General features: G+C 50.6%; 2 protein-coding genes and 1 long non-coding RNA gene across 4 annotated transcripts; 1 reads left to right on the top strand and 2 right to left on the bottom strand.

The window, feature by feature from the left end:
* Nucleotides 1-5,344: 5,344 nt before the first annotated feature.
* NEU1 (neuraminidase 1) lies at nt 5,345-10,434 on the bottom strand. Its single transcript, XM_053601377.1, has 6 exons — nt 9,947-10,434; nt 9,305-9,497; nt 8,084-8,346; nt 7,207-7,389; nt 6,821-7,043; nt 5,345-6,725 (listed from the first exon to the last, which is right to left on the bottom strand). The coding sequence occupies exons 1-6, from the start codon at nt 10,265-10,267 to the stop codon at nt 6,499-6,501; spliced, it is 1,410 nt and encodes a 469-aa protein (XP_053457352.1). The 5' UTR covers nt 10,268-10,434; the 3' UTR covers nt 5,345-6,498.
* On the top strand, nt 9,445-10,643 carry LOC128593405 (uncharacterized). Its single transcript, XR_008382351.1, has 3 exons — nt 9,445-9,577; nt 9,991-10,156; nt 10,512-10,643. It is a non-coding gene; the product is annotated as an uncharacterized LOC128593405 (long non-coding RNA).
* A 98-nt stretch (nt 10,644-10,741) lies between these two features.
* Nucleotides 10,742-27,298, bottom strand: SLC44A4 (solute carrier family 44 member 4). 2 transcript variants are annotated; one of them, XM_053601375.1, is made up of 21 exons: nt 27,205-27,298; nt 25,501-25,549; nt 23,181-23,254; nt 22,987-23,065; nt 21,837-21,936; nt 21,628-21,753; nt 21,378-21,438; nt 19,660-19,741; nt 19,485-19,568; nt 18,981-19,216; nt 18,795-18,894; nt 18,090-18,182; nt 17,736-17,838; nt 13,068-13,321; nt 12,901-12,995; nt 12,702-12,805; nt 12,522-12,595; nt 12,207-12,277; nt 12,002-12,096; nt 11,835-11,919; nt 10,742-10,965 (listed from the first exon to the last, which is right to left on the bottom strand). In XM_053601375.1, exons 1-21 carry the CDS (start codon nt 27,236-27,238, stop codon nt 10,844-10,846), a joined length of 2,121 nt encoding a protein of 706 aa, XP_053457350.1. In that variant the 5' UTR covers nt 27,239-27,298; the 3' UTR covers nt 10,742-10,843. The 2 variants fall into 2 exon arrangements, with proteins under 2 accessions (XP_053457350.1, XP_053457351.1); XM_053601376.1 differs by lacking the exons at nt 23,181-23,254; nt 25,501-25,549; nt 27,205-27,298 and having other exon boundaries at nt 18,981-19,157.
* Between the last annotated feature and the right edge of the window lie 219 nt (nt 27,299-27,517).

The following is a 27,517-nucleotide window of genomic DNA, read 5'->3' as shown; positions in this document are numbered from 1 at the left end:
TACATAATTCAAAGTGGGGAGTAGGGTGTGATTGCTGTCTCATTTTAATGTCTCCCTGATGGCTGGACACAGTGGTTCATGCCTGTAATCCCAACACTTGGGAGGTCAAGGCCGGTGGATTGCTTGAGCTTACAGGTTCAAGACCAGCCTGAGCCAGAGGGAGACCTCATCTCTAAAAATAGCCAGGCATTGTGGTGGGAACCTCTAGTCCCAGTTACTTGGGAGGCTGAGGCAAGAGAATCATTTGAGCCCAAGAGTTTAAGGTTGCTGTGAGCTGTGACGCCATGGCACTCTACCGAGGGTGACAAAGTGAGAGTCTGTCTCAAAAAAAAAGAAAAGAAAAGGAAAAATGTTCTTTAACCCTTTCTGCACCCCTGACATACATATAACTCACATTGGCTGGACATTGGCACTTGTTTAAAAAAGTGAAAAAAGTGTTCTGACCCTGGTTTCAGATTGAGCATTCTTTGCAATCACCTAGAGGGCTTGTTAAGTCACTGGTTGCTGGGCCCCTTGGTCAGAGCTTCGATTTTCTGCAGGTCTTTGGGGAGTGGGAGAAGGGAGAGGCTGAACATTTCAAACTGTTCCCAGGTAGTGCCACCCATCCTGAGACACTTCTGAGAAGCACTGGCCCAGCACCTTGCCCATTTTTGATGTGTCTTTTCTTATGTATCAAGTGCCCACCATGTACAGGGTGTTGTGACAGGTATTTAAGATACAGAGGTAAATAGGGCAGGTTTGGTCCCTGGCAGCTATTATGATTATTGGTTTCTTTAGACACAAATTCTTCCTGACATTTTCTCTTTTGAGAAATCTAGACTAACTGTCTAAGAGAATGTTTCTCCAAGTGCAGCCCAGGTGACCCTGGCACTAGTGTCCTGAAGTTCCTGTTTAAAATGCAGTCTCAGGCGGCGCCTGTGGCTCAAAGGAGTAGGGCACTGGCCCTATATGCTGGAGGTGGCGGGTTCGAACCTAGTCCCGACCAAAAAAAAAAAAAAAATGCAGTCTCGGAGCCAGGCAATGTGGAGGGCACCTGTAGTCCCAGCTTCTTGGGAGGCTAAGGCAAGAGAATCGCTTAAGCCCAAGAGTTTGAGGTTGCTGTGAGCTGTAATGCCACAGCACTCTGTCTCAAAAAAAACAAAAACAAAAAAAATCAAAATGCAGACTCAGGAACCTGGTTCTAGAGATACTGAATCTGCTCTAGAGTGGTGCCCAGGATTCTGGTTTATAATGAGTTCCATACCCTCCTTTCCTTCCTGGGGAGTGTCATCTCTTTAAGCTGAGAATTCTTGGCTATGAAAAAGGAGGGTGGTCACTTTCTCCCCAGCCTCCTGCCACTTGTACTTCACCAGGCCCAAGCTTATGGGTCAGCATTCATAGTATCATGTCCCCTCTGTCCTGAGCTATTTCTGATAAATAAAGTTGTCAGCAAGACCACATTTTTTTTCTTTCTTTCTTTCTTTTGAGACAGTGTTACTATGTTGCCCTTGGTAGCGTGCCCTGGAGTCACAGCTCACAGCAACCTCAAACTCTTGGGCTTAAGTGATTCTCTTGCCTCAGCCTCCCAAGCAGCTGGGACTACAGGTGCCCCCCACAATGCCCGGCTATTTTTGTTGTTGTTGTTGCAGTTGTTTAGCTGGCTCGGGCTGGGTTGGAACCTGCCATCCTCAGTGTCTGTGGCTGGTGCCATAACCACTGTGCTGTGGACGCTGAACCTAGACCATGTTGGATGTGCAATATTAGCAGCACTAGACATGGGAAAGCTGTCTCAGTCTCTGCAGATGCAGCACCCCTACCGTCCTTTGCTCCTTCATGTCCTCTATTTAGTGACCTGCATTGGAAAGGCAGACCCGCCACCACATTGCCCGTATTGCTCTGCCCTGCTTCCTGCAGGCCTGTAGAGCCTCCCTCTGTATGTGCATCCTGTGGGGTAACAGTGTGGTTTACTGACGAAGGCAAAGTATTATATTACTTCACTCTGAGAACTGGTAATTAAAGGGGATAGTTAAGCATTTATTCTGCTTTTCAGAGTAACCAGATATCCTTGATGTGAGAAAGCTTTAATTATTTTAATTTCTGAAATTTATTTATTTATCTATTTTGAGACAGAGACTCATTCTCTCACCTGGTTTGAGGGCAGTGGTGTGCTCATAGCTCACTGTATCCTTGATGCCTGAGCTCAAGAGATAGTCCCACCTTGGCTTTCCAAAGTGCTGAGATTACAGGCATGAATCACCAAGCCTGGCCTTATTTTATTTTATTATTTTTTAAAAGACAGGGTCTCACTCTATTGCCCAGGCTGGAGTGCCCGATCACAGCATGTTACAGCTTCCAACTCCTGGGCTTGAGTGATCCTTCCATCTCAGCCTCCTGAGTAGCTGGGACTATAGGTGCTGGCATCACACTTGGCTAATTTATTTTTATTTTATAGAGACAGGGTCTTTCTTTCTTTTTTTTTTTTTTGTAGAGACAGAGTCTCACTTTATCACCCTCGGTAGAGTGCCATGGCGTCACACAGCTCACAGCAACCTCCAACTCCTGGGCTTAAGCGATTCTCCTGCCTCAGCCTCCCGAGCAGCTGGGACTACAGGCGCCCGCCACAACGCCCGGCTATTTTTTGGTTGCAGTTCAGCCGGGGCTGGGTTTGAACCCGCCACCCTCGGTATATGGGGCCCAGGCGCCCTACCAACTGAGCCACAGGCGCCGCCCTGAGACAGGGTCTTTCTATGTTGCCCAGGCTGGAGAAAGCACTTTTTAAAAAATTGTTTTTACTGGGCAGTGCCTACGGCTCAGTGGGTAGGGCACCAGCCCCATATCCCGAGGGTGGCAGGTTCAAACCCAGCCCTGGCCAAATTGCAACAACAAAAAAAACAGTCTGTAGCCGGGCGTTGTGGCGGGCGCCTGAAGTCCCAGCTACTCGGGAGGCTGAGGCAAGAGAATCGCTTAAGCCCAGGAGTTGGAGGTTGCTGTGAGCTGTGTGATGCCACAGCACTCTACCAAGGGCCATAAAGTGAGACTCTGTCTCTACAAAAAAAAAAAAAAAAAAGTCTGGCGTTGTTGCAGGTGCCTGTAGTCCCAGCTACTCAGGAGGCTGAGGCAAGAGAATCGCTTAAGTCCAGGAGTTGGAGGTTGCTGTGAGCTGTGACGGCACAGCACTCTACCAAGGGCAATAAAGTGAGAGTCTGTCTCTACCAAAAAAAAAATTGTTTTTACTGGGCAGCATCTGTGGCTCCGTGGGTAGGGCATCTGCCCCATACACTGAAGGTGGCGGGTTCAAACCCAGCCCCAGCCAAACTGCAACAAAAAATAGCTGGGTGTTGTGGCAGGCGCCTGTAGTCCCAGCTACTCAAGACTCTGAGGCAAGGTTTGAGCCTGTAGCTCAGTGGCTAGGGGGCCAGCCACATACATCAGAGGAGGTGGGTTTAAATCCAGCCCACTCCTGCCAAACAACAATGACAGCTACAACTGAAAAGTAGCCAGGCATTGTGGCAGGCACTTGTAGTCCCAGCTACTTGGGAGGCTGAGGCAAGAGAATCACTTATGCCCAAGAGTTCTAGGTTGCTGTGAGCTGTGAAGCCATGGCACTCTACCGAGGGCGACATAATGAGACTGTCTCAGAAAAAAAAAAAAAGTCTGAGGCAAGAGGATCACTTGAGCCCAAGAGTTTGAGGTTGCTGTGAGCTATGACACCATGGCACTCTACCCAGGATGACAAAGACTCTGTCTCAAAAGAAACAAAAAAAGGTATCAAAACGCTACATAATGCTTTTCTTCTTTTTTTTTTTTGTGCAGTTTTTGGCCGGGGATGGGTTTGAACCCACCACCTCCAGCATAAGGGGCTGGTGCCCTAGTCCTTTGAGCCACAGGCACTGTCCCTACATCATGCTTTTCTTTGGATCCTTATTTGAATAAATCAACTATAAATAAGATTTTTTATGAAGTTTGAGTATAGATTGGATATGTAGTATTAGATAGTATCACAAAGTGATTAAGTTTTTGGATGTATAATGCCAATATAAAATGTTTGTTTTAATGGTGAGATATATGGGGGAGTAGGGAGGGTATTTGGTGGGACCTCACCTACTGGGCACAATGCAATGGTGCATTTCTTTTCTTTTCTTTTTTTTTTTTTAGAGACAGAGTCTCACTTGGTCACCCTTGGTAGAGTGCCATGGCATCACAGCTCACAGCAACCTCCAGCTCTTGGGCTTAGGCGATTCTCTTGCCTCAGCCTCCCGAGTAGCTGGGACCAAAGGGACCTGCCATATGCCCAGCTATTTTTTGTTGCAGTTTGGCCGGGGCTGGGTTTGAACCCGCCACGGTTGGTATATGGGGCTGGTGCCCTACTCACTGAGCCATAGGCGCTGCCCTATATATTTATTTAATTTTTAAGACAGAGTCTCACTTTCATCCTCAGTAGAGTTGGGTGGTGTCATAGCTCACAGCAACCTCCAACTCTTGGGCTCAAGCAATTCTCTTGCCTCAGCCTCCCAAGTAGTGGGACTACAGGTGCCTGCCATAACGTCTGGCTGTTTTTAGAGACGGGGATCTGGCTCTTGCTCAGGTTGCTCTAGAACCTGTGAGCTCAGGCATTCTACCTGCATCAGCCTCCCAGAGTGCTAGGATTAAAGGCGTGAGCCACCATGCTCAGCCTTAAAGTTGTTTAAAAGTTGTCTTCTATTGAGTTGGCCTGGAGGACTGAATTTCCTTGTTTATGTACAGATAGACCCATGAGAAAAGAATGATTACAGTGGCAATAACCAATTGAATTCTTCCACAACTGGATTCTTTGATGAATTGTGGCATAGGCTCATCCATGCTGTGATAATCACCAGACCAGAGCGCTCCCTTGAGTTTACCATAGCCCATGGGCTTCATGCTGGAGGTGATTCAACCCATTTGGCTTATGTTGCCATCTACAGACCCAGCCTGATTGGCTCTCCAGTTTTCTAAAGATTAGAGCCTGCCTTCTTCATGTAAGATATTCTGTTGTGTATGAAGCAAGAGGTATAGGCCAGGCTGACAGCCCAGACCACACAAAAGAATAGTATATTGCAGAGACATTCTTCCAAATAATGTTACCTGTAACAAGAGGATTAAATTCAACAAGCAGAGTCAGTACTGCTGGTATCATGTACATCACCACCCACAGTCCTGCGTCTGGATTATTTACCTGCACAAAGGCTACCAGAGTGAAGAAGGTGGCCATGAGCCAGTTGCAGGCCCACCACAGGGCCTTGCACAGAGCCATGCGGCTGAATCCATCAGCCCATTGCATTTTCTTTCTATGTGGAAGAAAGCTGGAGCTCTCCCACTCACCCACAGACTTCTGGCTTCCTTTCACAAGTATCCATCTTTGGGCTATTAGCTCATGTAATTTGCTGTAGGAAGGGCTCACTTCTCGGCCAGACCAGCCTGGGATAGGCCCTCAGCTGCGTTTTACATACCTGCTCCCTGTTTCACAGAGGACAGTGAAATGTAAAACAGAGATTTTAAAGGCGTGGTGGCTCACACTTATAATTCCAGCACTCTGGGAGGCTGAGGTTGGTGGATTGCTTGAGCTCACACATTGGAGACCAACCTGAGCCAGAGCAAGTCCCATCTCTAAAATAGCTGGGCATTGTGGCGGGTGCCTGCAGTTCCGGCTACTTGGGAGGCTGAGCAAGAGAATCACTTGAGCCCAAGAATTTGAGGTTGCTGTGAGCTATGATGTCATGGCAGTCTTCCAAGGGTGACAAAGTGAGACTGTCTCAAAAAACCCCACAAACTTATCTCCCCTTCTACTCCTCATTATACCTATGACTAGCAACCTGTTTTTCTGTAAGAAAGAGTCAAAGAGAAAAGAGAATTCGATTTGCCAAGGTCAGAATTTCCTAGGCAGTAAGACACCAGCTCTTTCCCCTAAACTCATTCCCGGCCTCACAAATACATTTTGAGGAAAATAGACACAAAGATGTGCATTGACTGAACCACAGAGACTCTCCAAATGTTCATTCTCTTTCATTAAAAATTTTAAGTTACAAACATTTGGGTTCATAAATAGTCAAGGAGGGTGGTGCACCTACTTCCTAACTCTGAAACCAAATATCCTGCCCTCCAGGGACTTTCACCTGCCCTCCAGTCCTCTTCAAAATCAGTATCTTCCCCCAACCCTATAGAGGAAGCTCCTCTGTTCCCTGAGTTCACATTCATTCAATTCCACAGGCCCATTAGCCTGCCCATCACAGGACCAATCAACGTCCTGGCGGGGCAGAAAGGGTCAGTGGCTACTGTGGAACTATGTGGAAAGGAAGGGTTCCCAGGGCTTCCCATGTGGAGAGAAAGCTGGGCTTTTAGTCCTAACGGAAGTGATTTCCCTAAAGGGAAGCTGAGTTTGTAAAACTCTAGTGTCTAAAGGAAGATGGGACTCTCTTTTAGACATCTCCAGCAGACCTTCTGCAGACCCATGGTCCTATAGGGTGAGTCAAGGGCCTTCTAACTCTGTGGCAGGAGCTCAGTTCAGAGTATCCCATAGACACTGACTTTGGCCACAGAGATGCTCTCTGTGTAGTGGTTCCGGCCTTTCTCATACAAGACGTAGAGCTGTGGGCCCTGCTGCTCTCCATCCACACCGCCCTCCAGGGCTGCCAGGGATGAGTACCCACTGGGCCCTGGCCATAGCTGGACCTTCTCTTTCCGCCAGGAAGTACCATTGCTGAAGCTCCAGCGCAGGGTCAGGTTCACTCCTGGGGAGAGCAGGAGGGTCAGGGAAGAAAGGTCTCTTCCCAGGCCTCATTTAGACCAGGGCCTCCCCCTGCTGACCCCACTGTCAGGCACTTACGGAACTCTGGATGGGCTGGGTTGGAGAAGAAGATAATGCCAGAGCTGGTGGCTACAGCTCCTGCAGCTACCACAGGGTCTATAAGCTCAGGGTCAAAGGTCACATCACGGGGTCTCAGTGTATCACAGGCATCATAGCTGCGGAGGACAATCCGGCAGTGGCAGTGGTAGTTGTTCTGGTTTCGGGCATTGATAACGACTGAGCCATCTGGGAGCTCATAGGGCTGAGGGGAGAGAATGGGACCTCAGGGAAAGTACAAGGCAAATGCCTAGGTCCTGAGGGAGCAAAGCCAGGTTGCACAGAGCTGGGTAGCACAGAACTGGGCCAGCCATGTATCTGTGGGTGAAATGGTCAAGTAGGTGGGGAACATCTCATGGACTCCTGACCTGACATTCATCGGGGTTGAAATCATTTTCCCGCTTGGGCTGGCCAAAGGGGATGCCGCTGACCCCACTCCCATAGCGCCAGGAAGCACCGTGGTCATCACTGAGGAGACAGAAGACTCCATCCCGCTCTAGTGTCCCATGGCCACACACGATGAGACGGCCCTTCCTCGGCTCCCGCTGTTTCTGTGGGAAGGGAAGCTGGGTGTCAAAGAGGGAGACATCATAGGACTCAGAAGCAGAGACAGGGAAACTACTACCTCCCAAGTGTGAGGACACATCTGATCCCCTTCAGTTCTGCCCTTGGGTCATTGAGGATCCTCCTACAAACACATGGCTTGAATTAAGTATCTGTTACCAGAATATGCTACTTTAGTACACCCAGGGTGTACAGCTAGACATTTTGTTGCACACCAGTGGCCTAGCCTCGGGGTTCAAAAGAGCTTAAACCAACCTGTGAAGGCTACATCTGCCCAAAACAAGGAGTGTTTTTTTCTACTTTGCATGAAAGCACTGAATGGACAAGCCTAAAATGGGAAGCCAAAGGCAAAGTTAACTCTTTACCTAGTGGGTGTTCATCCAGGATGTCTCTTTTTTTCTTTCTTTTCTTTATTAGAGACAGGTCTCCCTATGTTGCCCAGGCTGGTGTGCAGTGGCTCCTGGGCTCAAGTGATCCTCCTACCTCAGTCTCTAGAGTAGCTGGGACTACAGGTGCATGCCACTACACATAGCAAGGATGTCCTTTGTTTTCGAGGAATCCCACCCAAGACAGAAAATCTGACTTCACAAGATCTTCCCCTTGGGAAAGAGTCCATTTGGGGGCATCCTCCAGACTCTCCATAAGGCAGCCCCTTTTCCTTCTATCTCCCACGACAGAGACCTGAATGCCAGAGCCTGGTCCAGGGGCAAACACTTCAGTGCCAATATCCAGGGAAAGATTCCGGGGTGGGCTCCAGGAAACGCCATCATCCTTGCTCCATACTATCATGGTGGAGGCCACACTGCAGCCATCCTTGTGAGCACAGATGGAGTAGAAAAGAAATACCACTCCTGTCTCATTATCGCTCACCACTGCCCCAAGGTTCAGTCCATCTGGAGTCTCCCCATCATCTACAATGAACTCTGTAGGGGACCATGTGCTGCCTGAAAAAAAAAGGGGCAGGAAGAAACCCAGAGTGAGCCTCTGGAGGTACACTTTCTACCAGTGCCCGTTAACTTTTCCACCTCCTGCTAGGGACCTGAGGCCTTGCAATAGCCCTGGGGTACAATCAAACACCAGCACTCTTATAGCCCCTGTTTTATTTTTCTCTATTGCATTCACCTCTTTTCAACACAAAAAATAAATTTACTTATTTATTATGCTCGTTTGTTTCCTCCCATATAATATTAAGTCCTGTGAGGGCAGAGATTTTGGTCTGTTTTTCATTTTTATTTTTTATTTATGTTTTTGAGACAGAGTCTTACTTTGTTGCCCTGGGTGGAGTGGCTCACAGCATAGCTCACAGCAACCTCTTGGGCTTAAGCAATCCTTTTGCCTCAGCCTCCCCAGTAGCTGGGACTACAGGTGCCTATCACTATCACTACCAAAAATATCTATGTTTTTAGAGGTGGAGGTCTTGCTCTTGCTCAGGCTGGTCTCCAACTTCTGAGCTCAAGCAATCCACCTGCCTCAGCCTCCAGAAGTGCTAGGGTTACAAGCCTGCACCACCATGCTATGCCATGGTCTATTTTTTTTTTTTTTTTTTTTGCAGTTTTTGGCTGGGGCTGAGTTTGAACCCACCACCTCCAACATATGGGGCCCGTGCTCTACTCCTTTAAGACACAGGCGCCACCCAACCATGGTTTATTTTTTAAATGGCTGTATTCATAGAACCCAGAGCAATGCCAGCTATGTAGCTGTTACTCAATAAATACTTGTTGAATGAATGTTCAACTCCTTGATGAATACAGTTTCCAGATCACTGCACTGGACACTTTCCCTCCTTGGGTTCCTCCAACCTTTCAGGGTCCCAGGTGTACATCCTTCCAAGTTCCCCTATCTTCAGGGCCCTTGGGCCCCTCGGATTTCCCACCCATCTAATCCACGGTGAGAGCTTTATACCTTGGTTTGTGGACCTCCGCAGGGCAATGAACTTGGCCCCTTTATCGGATGAGGACATTTTTCTGGCCTCAGCAAGGGCGAGGAGAGTGCCCCGAGGAGTGGTTGTGATGAGCGGAATGCGGAAGGTGTCCACTGAGCCTATCTGTCTCCCGCCTACCCACAGCAGTTGCTCCATAGTCACCAGTGGTTGCACCTGCCACAGGAGGAGGAAGGGTCAAAACGGACAAACTTGTCTTGGGGTTTTAGGACAGACAGATATCCACTCGAGCTCAGGTACCCATGGAAGAGGGAGGATTTGGGGGATCCCGAGCAGGGGCTGGGGTCCTATGACAAGAAAGAGGAACCCGAAGGAGGGTTTGGAGTGAAGCTGGCGGCTCAGAGCGGGGGAAAGGCTACGAGGGGAGGAGTCCTCTCTGGGAGGGAAGGGGATCCTCAGAAGAGGATGGGGCATGAATGAAGAAGATGGGGCGGGAGAGGGGCGGAGAGGAGAGGTTGGGTGCTGATGGGAGGGACCCAGGTCTGGGAGAAGGGAGAAAATCATGCCGCGGAAAGGTGGCTTGCATAGTCGCTCGCGTCCCGGGGGAGAATGGGCATCCGCCACCTGCGTAGATCGAGTATAGGACTATTCAAGGGGTGACTCACCAGATCGAAGTCATCCTCAGCCCTAGTCTCGAATTCTGCCACAGACAACAGCAGCAAGAAGATCGCAGCAAACACCTGAACCCCACAGTCTCCCCAGAAGCCCAGCATTCGCGGTCCCCGGAGTCTGCCTAAGAGCGCTGCGCCCGGCCTCTCCCCTGTCATCTCTTCCCTCGGCTGCAGCGACGCTGGCCACTGGACTACATACACAGGGTGAGAGTCAGTCAGCTGACCCGGACCCTTTAAAGCCCTGATCCACCCCTGTTCCTCTCCGCAACCTTCCTCCACGTGATCTCGCAGGACCTCACAGCTGGCCCTTCCCATTGGCCCCAGAGCGCGTGACCCGGGCGGGAGGCGAACCGGCCGCAAGAGGAAGGGGATAGTGTCACCTGAGTGGCCGTTTTGATTGGCCGCAGCTCCAGAACGTGTCACAGAGGCGGGGCCAGTTTTAAAGGGCTCGGCGGGGGAAAGAAAAAGGTAGCACTTAGCGATGGAGGGAATGAAAGTCAAGGACTTTGAGAAAACAAAATATCAACTTTTAATAAAATCTTTTTTTTTTTTAATGTAGAGACAGAGTCTCACTTTACCGCCTTCAGTAGAGTGCCATGATGTCACAGGACTCACAGCAACCTCTAGCTCTTGGGCTTCCGCGATTCTCCTGCCTCAGCCTCCCGAGTAGCTGGGACTACAGGCGCCACAACGCCCGGCTGTTTTTTGGGTGCAGTTCAGCCGGGGCTGGGTTTGAACCCGCCACCCTCGGTATATGGGGCCGGCGCCCTACTCACTGAGCCACAGGCGCCACAATAAAATCTTTTTATTACAAAATTGAGATCTGTAAGGCGAAATAAGGGTGGGCGGCTGTACAGGCGGGGTGCAATCCTGGATCAGAGCCTGGATCTCTCACTTCTTCCTCTTTTTGTTCGCCTGGGGCACCTCGTTCTTCTTGCCCAGAATCTTCAGAAGGGCCTTGGGCATGTAGTAGGGCCGGTCCAGGGAGCCGTCGTTCCGCTCCAGGTCTTCCACTGAGCCGCAACAGAGACGAGTTAGGGCTGTGTTTGGGGGCCGCCCGCAACCCCGGGGAAATCCTGGACAGGGAGGCCCCTGGCTGCACCACCACCACCGCAGGCTGGAATTTTTTTCCAGGCAGCTTTTGTAATCTCAGTTTCCTCATGCAAAGTAGAGTCGGTAATACTATATTTTGGAGTGATAAGAAGAACCAACAGAAAAAATGCGTGTTGGTCACGCAGAGCATGCCACATACCAAGCCCTGAATGGATATACGTAACAGGGTAAGAAAATCACGTCTCACTACAGCCACCTGCTGGGAAGTCTCTCTCGTTGCTAACTTCTACCCTTGACTTCCTGGGGAAAGACAGGAAGAAGCCTCTCCACAGGCATGCTCCTTACTAGGAGAGCCTACCAGCCTGGGCACTCACGCCTTCCTTTCTTTTGCAAACCCTGGCTTTAGGATGTCACAAGAGGCATCCTCTGGCTCTTTTGTATTTATTTATTTTCTTCTTCCTGTGGCTCTTTTAACTCAGAAAGTTGCTATCTTTTCTTTTGTAGAGACAGAGTCTCCCTGTATCACCCTTGGTAGAGTGCAGTGGCCTCACAGCTCACAGCAACCTCCACCTCTTGGGCTTAGGCGATTCTCTTGCCTCAGCCTCCCGAGTAGCTGGGACTACGGCGCCCACCACAACGCATGGCTATTTTTTGTTGCAGTTTGGCAGGGTTTGAACCCGCCACTCTAAGTATATGGAGCCGGTGCCCTACCCACTGAGTCACAGGCGTCGCCCCAAAGTTGCTGTTTCTAGAAGCACCAAATCTCCAGAAAAGCCTGAACAGTCCACTACCTGGGGGTTGTGGGGAGGTAGCTGGGGGTGTCACTCACAGAAACAGAGGAAGAGTGTGTCCACACACATGCCGAAAACGCTGAAGAAGCCACTGGCGATGACATAGGCCCCCAGGATGGAGGTCTGGAAGACATAAGGCCTGTTGGACTGCTGGGTTCCTTTGGGGAGTTGGAGGAGGGGTAAGGCCCGGAGGGGAGTCACTCACCATGATGGGCAGCCAGTAATAATTGAGGTGGGGGTTCTCAAAGGCTTTACTAAGCCCCTGGATGCGACCGGAGAAAAAGAAGAAGGACAGGACTCCTGTGGGAGAGTTTTGGAAATCAGGGCAGCTCCTCTGAGGTCACTTAGGCTGCCCAGTACCTCCACCTGCTGCCCTTGCAGCCCCTGCAGCCCCTGGCCCTAGTCCTTACCGACGCCTCCAACCACCAGCAGCTTCCCAAAGAAGAGCAGCAGGTCTGTGACTTTATCCAGGACGACCACCCTATACGGGAAGTTAGGGCAGGGAGAGGAGGAAGTTAGGTTGGGGGTGAGAGGCTTGGCAAGGCTGGGAGCAGAACTGACTAATTGTGAGGACCCATGTGAAATGAAAAGTGTTCACATTTCAAGATGGCGGATAGTAGAGCATTAAATGAAGTGTGGGGCCTTTCTGAGCCCAGCATGTCCATGAAGCCAACCTTGGGGTGGGAGATCTAAGGAGGAAACCACATGGTGGGGGACCACCTAACCTGACAATGTTACGCATAAGCAGCATGAAGGCATTTTTGGCTGAGACACAGAAATTCTTCCCATAGATGGCGATCTGAAAGGCAGGAAGGTGTTATCTGTGGTAAGCTTGCCTGAACCAGGACAGGGGTCTTGGGCCAAGAGGCACTCGAGTGAGGGGTTGCTTGCATAGGGCAGCTCACCATGATGTATGCATTCCGGTTTAGGAACTTGATAAACTTTTCCAGACACCAGAGGCAGCACTTGAAGCAGCACATGATACAGCGGGCTATAGGGTTCTGCAGTCCTGGGAGCAAGAAGAGCTCATATTTGGTCAATGGTCTCTGACAGCCTCTCCAGCTCCTCAGGCTGCCCTTCCCAGCTCCTGCCCCTGAGGCTCACCTCTCAGCTTGTGGTCTATGTACTCCAAGATGACACGGGCTATTTGCACAAGGGTCAGGATGAGGGCTCCAAATGCCAGCGACCCGGTGTGGTAACTGCAGAGGGAGTTAGTCAGGGATAGCCCCTGGACCCCTGGGACCCCCCATGGTTACAGTTCCCAGGCTTACCGGAGTGTTCTGACAAAGGCAGAGCTCAGGGGGAAGGTGGGGATGTCCCGGGGCTTGTGGAAGGCCCAGTAAAAGGAGGCAAAGGCTCCAGCTAGGACACACTGGCCCAGTGCCAGTACCCAGTTAAGGGTCCAGAAGAGCCCCACGACTGCATAGATTTGTAGGTTGAAAAGAGAACGTTGTGCTGGGCCTGTGGACAGGTAGCCCTGGAAGACGCACATCAGCCCTGGGCACGAGGAGTTCACAGGCTGGGCCTGGTGCAAGTAGAGGGATAGAATAAACTCAGGCTCAGCCTTCAGAGACCTCACTGAGGAGCCCTGGCCTTCTCCTGTTCTCAGCTAGCTCCTGCCCCTCCCAGAGTAGAAGAGGTAACAGCATCCCTGAGCTGGAGGAGCCAGTTCCCATCTCTAGGGTTAGGTCTGCCTATTGTGTGAGTGTGCTTAGCTCCCTTCAGTGTCCCCATGATGAGAGCTTCTAGGCTCTGTGGGCCGTGCCTTCATGGTGTTCCTGGTGGGCATGAAGGTGACAAAACCTTTTTCATAACACTTAACAATCCCCTCCCCAGAGCAGCCTCTACAACTTGTACCAAACACTTTCCAGCAAATTGAACAGATATTTGATAACATTAAGAAATTACTGTTGGGCAGCTCCTGTGGCTCAGTGAGTAGGGCGCCGGCCCCATATGCCGAGGGTGGCGGGTTCAAACCCAGCCCCGGCCAAACTGCAACCAAAAAATAGCCGGGCGTTGTGGCGGGCGCCTGTATTCCCAGCTGCCTGGGAGGCTGAGGCAAGAGAATCGCGTAAGCCCAGGAGTTAAGAGGTTGCTGTGAGCTGTGTGATGCCACGGCACTCTACCCGAGGGCGGTACAGTGAGACTCTGTCTCTACAAAAAAAAAAAAAAAAAAAAAGAAAAAGAAATTACTGTTAGGCTGTGAGCTGTGACACCATAGCACTCTACCCAGGGTAACATAGTGACTCTGTTTAAAAAAAAAAAAAAAATCGGGTGGCGCCTGTGGCTCAGTGAGTAGGGCGCCAGCCCCATATGGCGAGGGTGGCGGGTTCAAGCCCAGCCCTGGCCAAACTGCAACCAAAAAATAGCTGGGCGTTGTGGCGGGCACCTGTAGTCCCAGCTGCTCGGGAGGCTGAGGCAAGAGAATCGCGTAAGCCCAAGAGTTAAGAGGTTGCTGTGAGCCGTGTGACGCCACGGCACTCTACCCGAGGGCGGTACAGTGAGACTCTGTCTCTACAAAAAAAAAAAAAAAAAAATCTTTTAGTGTGTTAGAGATATTTCTTAATAAATTAAATTAGTAGGCTTTGCACTTGTAGTTCAGTGGTTAGGGCACTGGCCACATGCACCAGGGCTGTCGGGTTCGAACCTGGACCGGGCCTGCTAAACAATAGTGACAACAACAAAAAAAAATAGCTGGGCATTGTGGTGGGCGCCTGTAGTCTCAGCTACTCGGGAGGCTGAGGCAAGAGAATCAACCCTAAGAGTTTGAGGTTGCTGTGAGCTGTGATGCCATGGCACTCTATCCAGGGCAACAGCTTGGGACTCTGTCTTAAAAAAAAATAAAAATAGGGTGGCGCTTGTGGCTCAGTGAGTAGGGCGCCAGCCCCATATGCCAAGGGTGGTGGGTTTAAACCCAGCCCCCGCCAAACTGCAATAAACTTTGATATTAAAAAATAATAATAATAAATAAAAAATAAAGTGTTAATTTTGTTTGGTATGGTAATGGTAGATGATGGTATAGTGGTTATGCTTTTTATTTTTTATTTATTTATTTTTGAGAGAGTCTCAATATGTAACCCTTGGTAGAGTGCCATGGCATCACAGCTCACAGCAACCTCCAACTCTTGGGCTTAAGCAATTCTTTTGCTTCAGCCTCCAAGTAGCTGGGACAGGTACCTGCCACAATGCCCCGATGTTTTTTCGTTGTAGTTGTCATTGTTGTACTCTCAGACTTAAGCAATTCTCTCGCCTCAGCGAGACTATAGGTGTCCGCCACAAAGCCCGGCTATTTTTTTTTTTTTTTTGAGACAGCCTCAAGCTGTCGCACTGGGTAGAGTGCCATGGTGTTACAGCTCACAGCAACCTCCAACTCCTGGGCTCAAGTGATTCTCCTGCCTCTGCCTCCCAAGTAGCTGGGACTACAGGTGCCCGCCACAACGCCCGACTATTTTATGGTCATTGTTGTTTGGCAGGCCCGGGCTGGATTCGAGCCCGCCATTTGTGGTGTATGTGGCTGGCACCCTACCCGCTTGAGCTACAGGTACCGAGCCTATTTTTTACTTTTTGAGACAAAGTCTCATTATGACGCCCTCAGTAGAGTGCCATGGCATCACAGCTTACAGCAACTTCCAACTCTTAGGCTTAGTAATTCTCTTGCCTCAGCCTTCTAAGTAAGCTGGGACTACAAGGTGTCCACCACAACGCCCAGCTATTTTTTGTTGTTGTTGCAATAGTCATCGTTTAGCTGGCTTGGGCTGAGTTTGAACCTGCCAGACTTGGTGTATATGGCCGGCGCCATAAGCACTGTGCTACAGGTGCGGAGCCTGGTTATGCTTTTTTTTTGAGACAGAGCCTTAGGCTGTTGCCCTGGGTAGAGTGCTGTCGCATCACAGCTCACAGCAACCTCCCAACTCCTGGGCTTAAGTGATTCTCTTGCCTCAGCCTCCCATGTAGCTGGAACGACAGGTGCCCATCACAATGCCCAGCTATTTTTTGGTTGCAGCCATCTTTGTTGTTTGGTGGGCCCAGGCTGGATTCGAACCTGCCAGCTCAGGTGTATGTGGCTGAAGCCTTAGCTGCTTGAGCCACAGGCGCTGAGCTGGTTATGCTTTTTAAAGGTTCTTATCTATTGAGATCCATCCTAATATATTTACTGGTGAAATGGCATGATATCCAGAATTTGATCTAAAAAAATCAAAAGAGGCTTGGCACCCATAGCACAAGAGGTTACGGCCCCAGCCACATACACCAAAGATGGCGGGTTCAAACCCGGCCTGGGCCAGCTAAACAACTGCAACAAAAAAATAGCCGGGCGTTGTGGTGGGTGACTGTGGTCCCAGCTACTTGGGAGGTTGAGGCAAGAGAATCACTTAAGCCCAAGAATTTGAGGTTGTTGTGAGCTGTGACAGCACAGCACTCTATCAAGGGAAACATGGTAAGACTCTGTCTCAAAAAAAAAAAAATATATATATATATACATATATATATATGGTGGAGGGTGGGGAGAATGATGCAGTAAGAATGGCAGGATAATCTGGGTACAGGGACTCACTGTACTATTCTACTTTTGCATGTGTTTATAATAATACACAAATAGAAAACAATGGGCACGTTGCACTGGTATATTGCACACTTCCTGGATGATGGTTACACTACAATCTGGACTAATCTTACAAAAGCAAACTATATGACCAATTGTATGTATCTCCATCTTACCCTGAAATTCAAAAAAATGAAAATAAATAAAAAACACTTTCTAGCAAATGCGACTTCCCAAATCCTGATTATTTCTGAGTCTATGTTTGGCTCCTGCTTATAATCCTAGCACTCTGGGAGGCTCAGGGGGGTGGATTACTTGAGGTCAGGAGTTTAAGACCAGTCTGAGCAAGAGTGATACCCTGTCTCTATTAAAAATAGAAAAAAGTAGTCAAGAGTGGTGGCTGAGAGTAGTCCCAGCTGCCAGGGAGGTTGAGGCAGGAGGATCGTTTGAGCCCAGGATTTAGAGGTTGCAGTGAGCCATCATGATGCCACTCTAGCCAGGTGACAGCTAGAAAAAAAAAAATCCCAAGAACACCCCCCCTACAAAAAAAAAAGCAAACAGCAACTTTCCACACTGTGTAATTGTGGGTTTGCCCATCTTCATTGCTAGATCATGAGCAACTAGAAAACAGGACTCATGTCATTTTGAGCTTTGTATGCCCAGTGCCTGGCACATAGTGGGTCCTCCATAAACATAAATGAGCCTTCCTTTTCTTACAGGGCACAGCCCATGGTCTCAGCTCAGATGAAGGGAAGACATGACAGTTTTGAGGACCGCGAAATCCCAGCAGCCTGGTACCACTCCTTGGAAACCTCACAGGGGAGTTTGGGAAGCAGCTTCTCTCTCAGGCCCCCTAGGGAGTCCCACCTTGCTGCTGCCTAGGGCACTGTGTTCTCAGGGTGAACGAATTAACAAAACAACTCAACCAGTTATCAAGCTGTTATCAGGTGCCAGGCACAGTACTAAGCACTTTTTGTGCCCAAAGTCATTTAATCTTCTCAGCCACCCAGACATACTGAAATTATGATCATCTCCATCTTATGGGAGCAGGCTGAGACTGAAGAGGGTGAAGTGGTTAATAGTCCTGAAGATAGAGGAATGTCCTAGTGAGGGGAAGAATAAGTTCAGGTATCTAGGCACGAGGGACACTGCCTTCAGGCACAGCATGCCACATCTCCCAGCCTCAGTTTCCCTCCCTACATAATGGGCAGCTCAGCAAGAGGAATACCAGGGGACTGGCTCCTTCCAGCTGTGCGTGGGCAGCGTGTGTGTGACTGAGTGAGCCCTTTGCCCTCCTTGGCCTCAATCTCTTCTGCATAATGAAGGATTTGAACCTGTTGGTCCCTAAAGTCCACTCAGCCTATCGGTGGCCCCTCCATGTTCACTCCCCGCCTCTTACCATGGGGTCGCATGATGTATTCATTGGCACTTTCTCACAGCTGGGTGAGCTGGCATTGGGTGCCCATAAGACATACTGGGGTTGCCCTGAAGTGGCCAGGTACCTAGAGGAGAGTCAAGGAAGGCATGTTGTATGGCCTCCACAGCTTCTCCTTAGGGACCTGCTTTTGGTGCTTGTGTAGGTGGGTCCCCACACAAAGCAGGCTAAGGTTCAGCCTGTGCTCACCCTTTCTGTGTCTGCACAGAGAAAGGGACAGCCTCTTCCAGTTATACTGAGGCACTGTGTGGACAAATACTGCCTCATTCCCCCACTCCCGGGACTCTGGGAGGAACTGGCTATGTGGGCAAAGGATACAGAGCAGTCACGGCCCAGTAGGCAATGCAGATGAGCAGGAGGGCAAAGGTGACCAGTGGGTAGAACATGGTAGACATCATGTGTCCCACAGCCCTGCAGGGAGACAAGCAAGGTGTCCACCAGGAAGGTTCAGCTGTCCCGTCTTCCCAAGGGGCTGGGACATGGAGCCCACCTCTGCCATCGCCAGGGCCTGTTCCACTCCCTCAGACCCCAGGCTGGCAGAAACCGGGGCAGAGACTTTGTCTTTCATACCTGTGTCCCCAGGAGCTCAGGGCTGGGCACACAGTAGGTGCTCACCAAATGAACTAAACTGAATGTATTAGGCTCAAGGCACCTGGGGCAGCTTCGGGGGAATAAGGTTAGAGAGCCCCCAAAGTGTGATCTCTTGACAGACTGGGCAGCTCCTGGTTGGGCGTAAACTGCTGCTGCTTCTCCCCACCTGGATTTCCCATGTTCCTCTGACCACCACCACCATTCCTGCCAAGGCACGTCAAGTCCCAACTCATTTAATACTCACAACCCAGTAAGGGAGGAGCTGTTACTACTCCCCCGTTTTACAGGTGGAGAAACTAAGGCAGATAAGCTAAGTTACACAGCAGTGTTAACAGCTGTGCTATTCTGTTCTTTCCTTTTGGGGCTCCCTGGCACCCCCATCCTGGGCTTGCACTGCCCTCAGCCCAAACTCCTTCCCAGGTAGTCCCTAACTTGCTGGCCTCTGTCAGGAGGGCAATGGCGATGCGAATCCGCTGCCGCAGGAAGATGAGCATCAATAACAGGATGCCTTCAAGCACAGCCAGCACGATCACTGCAGGGGATAGGGGTGGAGGGTCCTGGGTCAGGGTCAGGGGCAGACAGGCCCAGGGCAATCCTTGGGACGGACAAGGCACTCACAGGCAGCCAGCCAGGTCTCCTGCACTCTTTGGTAGGCACTGAGGTTGGTGGTGAAGCCCAACTGGGAGATGGAGGCACCTTTGTCCCGCAGCACTCGGTACTCCTCCCAGCAGTAGTAGATGCCATATGCCAGCACACCCAGCACCCCTAGGATCAGCACCAGCACTAGGGGCCCGGCTACCAGGCGCAGAAGCAAGATAAATAGCAGGCTCAGGACCAGAGCCACACCTAGGGCACTGCAGGCAGGTGAGAAAGGTGAGGGTCACTTCTGGTTTCCTAAATCATTTTCCTCAGAGGCTCCCAAATGCCTTTCCTTGTATCACCCAATGTCCTCAGATTAGACCCCCTTTCCCTTATAAGTCCCATTAGGCTTGGGGTCCATTCTGAACTCTGGCTCCTCCTCCTCTGTCCAAAGCCTCTGCTTCAGAAATTGGACTAAGGGATAGAGGATCAGGGAAGGGAGGGGGCAAGGGCAAGAGAGTAGGGGAGAATCTGGTGACTCACACAAGAATCCAGTACCAGGATTGGGCAAAATCTTCAAAGATCTTAACACTGATGTCTCGGGCATTGAGGCTGTCGATAAGACCACTGTTGAGGAGAGACAGAGTCAGAGGGGCTGTGGGTGGGAAGGGGTGGGGGACAGCAATGTGGCGGGGGGATCGGGGGAGAAGATGCCTACCTGATGCCCTGGGAGATGTTGCCTGTAATCCCTGGAAGTTCGGGGGGAGTAACATTGGACCATGGAAAGCAGCGTCCCAGAGCTGGAAGGAAGAAACAAGATGCTATGTGGGAGGGCCAGGGCTTCACCTAGTAGGTCTCTAGCCCCACTCCCAGCCCACCATGCCCTCAGGAGAAGAAGGAGTGATGGGCTGTGCTCCCCCGAGAGGCTGCTCTGGATTCCACCACCAAACAAGAGCTCCTGCCCTGTAGGCCCTGACCACCCTCATCTTCCCTCCCCGCTACTTTGCTTCAAACCCTGCTGGCCTCTGGCCTCAACTCTTACAACACCTTGCCACACTTCAATCTGCTCTGTGTCCATATGCCAGGGAGACCATGGCACAGCATAGACTTCATTATCCAGAGCTCTAGGCCCCTCTGCTGCTTGAACATCTCCAGAGCCTCTACCTGGAGACAGTGCCCATGTTTCCTGGTCAGCCTTCCAGGCTCTACCGCTTGAGTGCAGTCCACTTTCTCTTCACCGCTTCACTGCTATAGCTTTCTCTTGCTGTGCCTCTCTCTCATTGCCCCCTCACGTCCAGAAACCCATCTAGTATTCTCTGTTCAGCTCTAACCTCCTCCAGGAAGCCTTCCCAGCCCATCCCTATCTGTGGCACCTGTTGTGTGCCTACAGAGCCATTTTTTGGCATGCTCACAACTTTGTCAGGCAGGCTTGCTTTGTTATTTACAGGGTGACAAAATGAGACTGTCTCAAAAAAAAAAAAAATTGTTTTCCTTGTACCACCTTATCCATACCATAGTGAGATAGAAGACAGAGATTACTGTCTCACTATGTTGCCCTTGGTAGAGTGCTGTAGCGTCACAGCTCACAGCAACCTCAAACCCTTAAGTGATCTTCTTGCCTCAGCCTCCCAAGTAGCTAGGACTACGGGCACCCACCACAATGCCCAGCTATTTTTTGTTGTTGTTGTTGACATGGTTGTTTAGCAGGCTGGTTTGAACCCCCCAGCCCCAGTGTATGTGCCTGGCACCCTAACTACTGAGCTATGGGAACTGAGCCAAAAAAAAATCTTTTCTATTACAAAAATGACATTTAGGCCCAGCATGGTGGCTCATGTCTATAATTCTAGAACTCTGGGAGGTCAAGGTGGGAAGATTGCTTGAGCTTAGTAGTTTGAGACCAGCCTGAGTAAGACTAAGACTCTCTATTAAAAAATAGATAAAGAGGGTGGCGCCTGTGGCTCAAGGAGTAGGGCGCTGGTCCCATATGCCGGAGGTGGCGGGTTCAAACCCAGCCCCGGCCAAAAGAAAAAAAAAAAAATAGATAAAGGATGGCACCTGTGGCTCAAGGAGTAGGGCGCCGGCCCCATATGCCAGAAGTGATGGGTTCAAACCCAGCCCTGGCCAAAAACTGCAAAAAAAAAAAAAAAAAACTATGTAAAAAATAGATAAAACAAGCTGGGCATTGTGGCAAGGGCTGTAGTCACAGCGGCTCAGGAGGCTGAAGCAAGAGGATGGCTTGAGCCTAAGAGTTTGAGTTTGCTGTGAGCTATGATGACACAGCACTCTACCCAGGGTGACAGCTTGAGACTCTGTCTCAAAATGAAAAGAAAAGAAAACAAGCTGTGTGACTTTACTTTCTTTGGGTCTGATTTCCTCATTTAAGCAATGAAAATATTGGGTTAGACGATGGCTGAGGAAGGAATCTGTGCTTCTTACCTGGAGTAGAGGGGAGGAGGAAACTGGGGCAGAGTTCCTGTTGTAGGCTTTTGAACACTTGCTGTATGTGTGGGAGGACAGACAGACATAGAGCAGGATGAAGTGGGTTTCTTCACCACCACCACCCTGTGGGGCTCAGCCATCCCGCCCTCTCCAGGAGAGCCAGCCTGGTGATCATCTATCCTTCTCTTCCCACCCCCACCCACTGTAGGCCTTCCTGGGTGACAGAGATGGTGTTGGGGGAGCTCACCATATCCCGGGGCACCCCTGGCAGACAAAAGTTTGTATTTTTAGTATAGAAGACCTCGCCAACTGTTTGCCAGAACTGGTTCTCTGCCACGGTCCATGAGGTTTCTGGGCAGGAGGACACACACACCTGGGGGCAGAGATCATGCTAAGGGGGCTGGTACCTGAGACCCTGAGGCAAATCTGGGGCAGAAGCAGGTCCCAGGATCTGACCTGGGGTGTGGGGCACTGTAGGCCATTCTCAGCGACTGTGATGATGTTGGTGGCCAGGATGCAGCTGAAGATGTTGAAGTACAGGAGATATGGTTTATCTCTGCAGGAGGGGAGGAAGCATATGTATCATGGCCTGGCCAGGTGTTGGGGGAGGAGAGGGACTATAGGGCGGTCCCCAAGACTAGAGTGGGCCCAGCATAGCCCAGAAGAGTCACACCAAGCTCCTGGCTCTGTCTCAGATGGTGAGGAAGGGGAGACATGGGGAAGTTTTCTCAGAACAATTCAGCACTGCAACAGTTAATTTAAATAGCTGAGAGCATGAACTTTGGAGCTACGTACCTCTTACCAGTTTTCTGACCTTGAGCAAAGTCATAATGGGGGTTAAAAAGAGTTCAAATGTGTAAAGTATATTGCATGCCTAGAGCAAATGCTATATAAATATTAGAAGTTTCACCTTTTTTTTTTTTTTTTTGAGACAGAGTCTCACTTTGTCACCCTCAGAAGAGTGCTGTGGTGTCATAGCTCATAGCAACCTCCAACTCTTGGGCTTAAGTGATTCTCTTGCCTCAGCCTCCCAAGTAGCTGGATTACAGGCGCCCGCCACCATGCCTGGCTATTTTTAGAGATGAGGTCTCCCTCTGGCTTAGGCTGGTCTCGAACCTGTGAGCTCAGGCAATTCACCTGCCTCAACCTTCCAGAGTGCTAGGATTACACCACACCTGGCCCTTAGAAGTTTCATTATTTATTGAACATTTCCTGCATGTAAGAACTGATGATCTGGCATCATTCCTGGATTCATCCTCGAGTTTCAGACAAGGAAATCAAACCTCAAACAGGTTGATTAACTTGCCCAAGGCCATACAACCAAAGCTTGGTCCCATTGGGTATCCAAACACCAGTCTTCAGAAACCTAAAATCCATGCACTTAACATGACTCTAACTGCCTTCCACTTCTGGGGCATTCAGAAGCTAACTGCCCAGCTGTGGTTCTTAGTCTGGCCTGGAGTGGTCTGACTCAGGCAGGCCGAGGGTGGGGTGGGAACGACAGGGAAGGGATGTGGAAAAGCATGGTCAGGTCTGGAGTCTGAGCTAAGGGGGTGTCTCTTGGCTGGCCCCGCCTCACCTCCCTCCTGCCCACCTTTGTACTCACTTGTTCTCCCCTATCCCACAGTAGGCCCCAGTAGAGTTCCTGGGGTACAGGACTTGCCGGGGATCTCCATACATCCAGGCTGAAGACAAGAGACGCACAGACAACTCAACAGAGGGAGCAGTGGTGGGTGCAGCACCCTCCTTGGGTTACTACCCCTCACCCACCACCCCAATGCTGAGCAGCTGAAAACTTACCCACAATCCCCACCATGATGTAACCCAAAATGAAAAGCAGGAAGAGGATACAGCAGATGACATCTGTGCAGCTCCTGAGAGAGAAATGAGAGTCTGAGCTTTCGAAGCCTTTGAGGACCTGATGCTGGAGGCATGGTCCAGATGGGTCACAAGTTGGAGAATTATGGGATGCTGGCGAACGGGCATCAATAGGTCATGAGTTAACTCATGTTTTCATGCCCAAACATTGTTGACTGGTCACAAGTTAACTCATGTTTGCTCTTGCATTAGCTATTGCAATTTTCGTCGTTGTTGTTTTGTTTTGAGAGTCTCAAGCTGTTGCCCTGGGTAAAGTGCTATGGTGTCAAAGCTCACAGCAACCTCAAACTCTTGGGCTTAAGTGATTTTCTTGCCTCAGCCTCCCAAGTAGCTAGGACTACAGGCGCCCTCCACAATGCCCGGCTATTTTTGTTGTTGTTGTTGTTGTAGTTGTCATTGTTTAGCAGGCCCGGGCCAGGATCCAATCCACCAGCCACTGTGTATGTGGCCAGCACCCTAACCACTGAGCTACAGGCACCGAGCTGACATCGAAGAACGTTTTAATGAATTATATGCACATGCTTTATCTGATTGTCTGAGTGATTTTGAAGTATTTTGTAGTGATCTGGAAAATGATAGTTTATTGGAAGATAGTTATGAATCTGATTTTATGAATGAATCAAACTCTACTGGGCTTGATGACCTGAGCGATTATTTTTCTTTTCTCTAAGTCTCAGTTTCCCTATCTATAAGATAAGGGCTATGTAGATATCCTGTGGGGTCCTTTTATTTTATTTATTTATTCATTTTTGAGACAGAGATTCACTTTGTCACCCTCAGTAGAGTGCTGTGGCGTATGAATCTGATTTTAGACCACCAAAATGGCAAAAAAAGAAATGTAATAGAATCTGATAATGAAAGTGATTTTGTTCTTTTTCTTTTTCTTTTTTTTTTGCAGTTTTTGGCCAGGGCTGGGTTTGAACCTGCCACCTGCTGCCTCCGGTATATGGGGCCGGCACCCTACTCGCTTCAGCCCAAGAGTTTGAGGTTGCTGTGAGCTATGACACCATGGCACTCTACTTAGAGTGACAAAGCGAGACTCTGTCTCAAAAATAAAATAAATAAAAATAAAAATTAAAAATAGAGAGGCTGGGTGCAGTGGCTCACGCCTGTAATCCTAGTTCTTGAGAGGCTGAGATGGGTGGATTGCCTGAGCTCATGGGTTCGAGGCTACCCTGAGCAAGAGTGAGAGCCTGTCTCTAAAAAATATCTGGGAGTTGTGGCAGACGCCTACAGTCCCTGCTACTTGGGAGGCTAAGGCAAGAGAATTGCTCAAGCCCAAGAGTTTCAGGTTGGAGCGGCACCCATAGTTCAGTGAGTTGAGCACCAGCCACATACACCAAGGCTCCTAGGTTAGAACCCGGCCCGGGCCAGCTAAAACAACAATGACAACTCCAACAAAAAAATAGGCATTGTGGCAGGCGCCTGTGGTCCCAGCTACTTGGGAGGCTGAGGCAAGAGAATCACTTAAGCCCAAGAGTTTGAGGTTGCTGTGAGCTGTGATGCCACAGCACTCTACAAAGGGCGACATAGTGAGACTCTGTCTTGAAAGAAAGAAAGAAAAGGGAAGGGAGGGAGGGAAGGGAAAAGGGAAAGAAGGGAAGGAGGGAAGGAGGGAGGGAAGGAAGGAAGGAAGCTAGATCTCAGCTGGGTGGGTAAACTTTCTTCTGAAGTCTAACAGAACAGTGCACAACTCATACCCAGTGCTCAGCAGGGTAAGTTCTCCCCAAACACACATATCTGTGTAGTCAATCACCCAAGTCATCACCCTCAGCACCCAGAATCCCCTTAGTCCCCCTTAAAGATTTAACTATCCCGCCAGGGGCCCACTCTCTCAGGGCAGGATGTTTACTTTTTCACAAGTTTTCGAGACAGGGTCTCACTCGGTAGCCCAGGCTAGAGTGCAGTGCAGTCATCATAACTTAAGAAGCTTCAAACCCCTGGGTTCACGTGATTCTCCTGCTTCAGCCTCCAGAGTAGATGGGATTACTGGATGGAGCCACCACATCCACCTAATTTTTCTGTTTTGTAGAGATGGGGTCTGGCTGTGTCGCCCAGGTTGGTCTCAAATTCCTGGCCCAAGCGATTTTCCTGCCTCTGCCTTACAGAATGCTGGGATTACAGGCATGAGCTACCATGTCCAGCAGAGATTTTTTTCTTACATGTTTCTTACTAATATTACAGCAAATACAGAGCAAATATATAACTCCCTCCACCCCCAGGGGCAGAACCCAGAACTCACCTGTTCTTGATGGGGCCTCGAAAGGAGGGGTCATATTGGACTGGCTTCCCTGAGGGGAATGGGGAAGAGGGTGGAAAATTAGGACTCTGTCTCCACATATCCTTTCTGGGCAAGCCTGGCAGGAGGGGACACTGGAGAGCAGGAGAGGGAGGCTCAGCCTCAGCAGCTCACTGTGAATTCGGCCCTGGCAACTATGTTGGGAGGGGGGCGGGGACCTTTATAGTTTCCCACTCACACCTCAAGGCTGTCAGCCTGGGAAATGGCCTTCGTGTCCTGCCCCCCCCATTTCTCCTGAGTCTCTCTCCAGCAGGGATCGGGGTTCTTGTGTCTCAGTGGCTCTCACACCCTCATCTCCATCCCTTTCCCCTCTCTATGCTCTACTCAGGGATTACTCAGATCCCCAGCCCCCTCCCCACATCTGTCCCACGCCCTACCTCCACCCTCTGGCTGGAGGCCATGAGTACAGGGCCTGGGGAAAGAGGGGCCCCCTGCAGACCCCCCTTTAGAGGGACCTTAGTCCTGGGCCACCACCAGGCTCTGGGCAGGCAGTCAGGGTAACACCTGAGCCCGGCCTTTGAGATTGTGGCTGCATCCTGTTCCTGGTCCTCCCTGAGTACACACAGGGAGGAGGTGGGGCCAGGCAGCCAGGGTCCTGTGGGCATTGAGGAGGACTGGCTAAGGCTTGGCAAGAGCTTGGGAAGGCGTGGGGTGGGGTCCTTTCTGACCGGGTGCTCTGGACTCTGTCCCTCAGTGGCTTATGGACATGATGTCAATGATTGATCCAGAGCTGCTCCAGGAAGTCTACCAGGGAGTCCTAGCTGCCCCTTTCTCAAGCCCTAAGGAACTCAAGCCACGCCCCATGGAGGCCCCTCCTTTGAGGTTTCCTCCCCTGGATACCAGGAGCTCAGACCTCCAAACTCAAAAGGGCCTCTGTGCCCCCACCCCCACTGCCCATAGGGGTCCCAAGCTGGTCCTCAGCTCCCTCTCCTCAGACCCCTGGCCTCTATTCCTCTCAAGAGATTCTGGAAATAGACTCCTTTCTCTCTCTCCCTACCCTCTCCCCCTTTATCACCCTTCACAGGAACCTCAGAAGGCCCTGCCCCTATTCCTCAAAGTACCCTAGGACCCTACTCCTTATTCCCAAGAAACTGGAGGCAACTCTTAGCCCCAACTCCTCACAAGAACCCCCAGAACTCACTCCTCCTGCCACTTTTCACAGAGACCCCAGCAGGAGGGTCACCAGCAGTTTTCTCCCTCAAGGACCCAGAGTCCAGGCTGAAACTCCTCCTCACAGGGACTCAAATCTCACCTCGTGCAGGCTCTGCAGCATGAGCCACTCCCAGCCCCCCGTCCCGTTTTCTTCCTCAGGCCCCTGACCCTGCTCGTCTTTCAGGCTTTGTTTCCCAGGGCTCAGCCCTCAGGGACCCAGGGTCCAGGCCTGAAATCCTCTACCCCTGCAAGGCTCCCAGCCCTCCAAGTGATCACAGCCCCAACTCCTCACTGACACCCAGACTACAGCTGCACTTCCCAACGACTCCAGCAATGGCTCCCATCCCGGGAGCCCCATCCTCCTCCCAGGACCCTGACTCCTTCCTTCCTTCTACTCCTGTTTCCCAGCCCACCCCTCGGGGACCCAGGACTCTCCTTATTTCCCCTCACTGGAACCAGCCTCAGCTACCATTCCCGCAGCGGCCCCAGCCTCACCAAAAGCCTCATCCTCGTCCTGCTTTCCCCCCATGGCTCAGTCTCCGGAGTGATTGGAGCCAGGGAGACCTGGCGTCTCACCTGCCACTGCCCCGCCCTTCCCCACGTCACAGCCCCACCCCCGGCTATTTCCCTGACACACACTCTAGTTCCTTCTTCTCAACTCTGTGCCCAGGTGGCTGGGAAGTTGAGCCTTGGACAAGGGCTGCTTGCCAGGAATGCTGCAGACCACAGTGTGAAGGACCTGGCACACTCTGATAAGAAAACACTTCAGGGCTCAACGCCTGTAGCTCAAGCGGCTAGGGCGCCAGCT

Source organism: Nycticebus coucang, chromosome 9 (assembly GCF_027406575.1).
Source record: "Nycticebus coucang isolate mNycCou1 chromosome 9, mNycCou1.pri, whole genome shotgun sequence".
NCBI lineage: Eukaryota > Metazoa > Chordata > Mammalia > Primates > Lorisidae > Nycticebus > Nycticebus coucang.
Note: the sequence above shows the minus strand (reverse complement) of the source record. Positions and strands in the feature narration are given on the sequence as shown.

What these genes read in the sequence shown, in the direction of transcription:
- NEU1 (XM_053601377.1), bottom strand. Translation starts at nt 10,267, where the DNA reads ATGGGAAGGGCCAGCTGTGAGGTCCTGCGAGATCACGTGGAGGAAGGT. An exon ending in GCGGAGGTCCACAAACCAAG is followed by an intron (nt 8,347 to 9,304) that starts GTATAAAGCTCT and finishes TTTTTTTTTCAG; the next exon opens with GCAGCACATGGTCCCCTACA. An exon ending in GACCAGGCTCTGGCATTCAG is followed by an intron (nt 7,390 to 8,083) that starts GTCTCTGTCGTG and finishes CCCTTCCCACAG; the next exon opens with AAACAGCGGGAGCCGAGGAA.
- SLC44A4 (XM_053601375.1), bottom strand. Translation starts at nt 27,238, where the DNA reads ATGGGGGGAAAGCAGGACGAGGATGAGGCTTTTG. An exon ending in ATACATCATGCGACCCCATG is followed by an intron (nt 13,322 to 17,735) that starts GTAAGAGGCGGG and finishes TACTTGCACCAG; the next exon opens with GCCCAGCCTGTGAACTCCTC. An exon ending in CTTATGCGTAACATTGTCAG is followed by an intron (nt 12,278 to 12,521) that starts GTTAGGTGGTCC and finishes CTTCCCGTATAG; the next exon opens with GGTGGTCGTCCTGGATAAAG.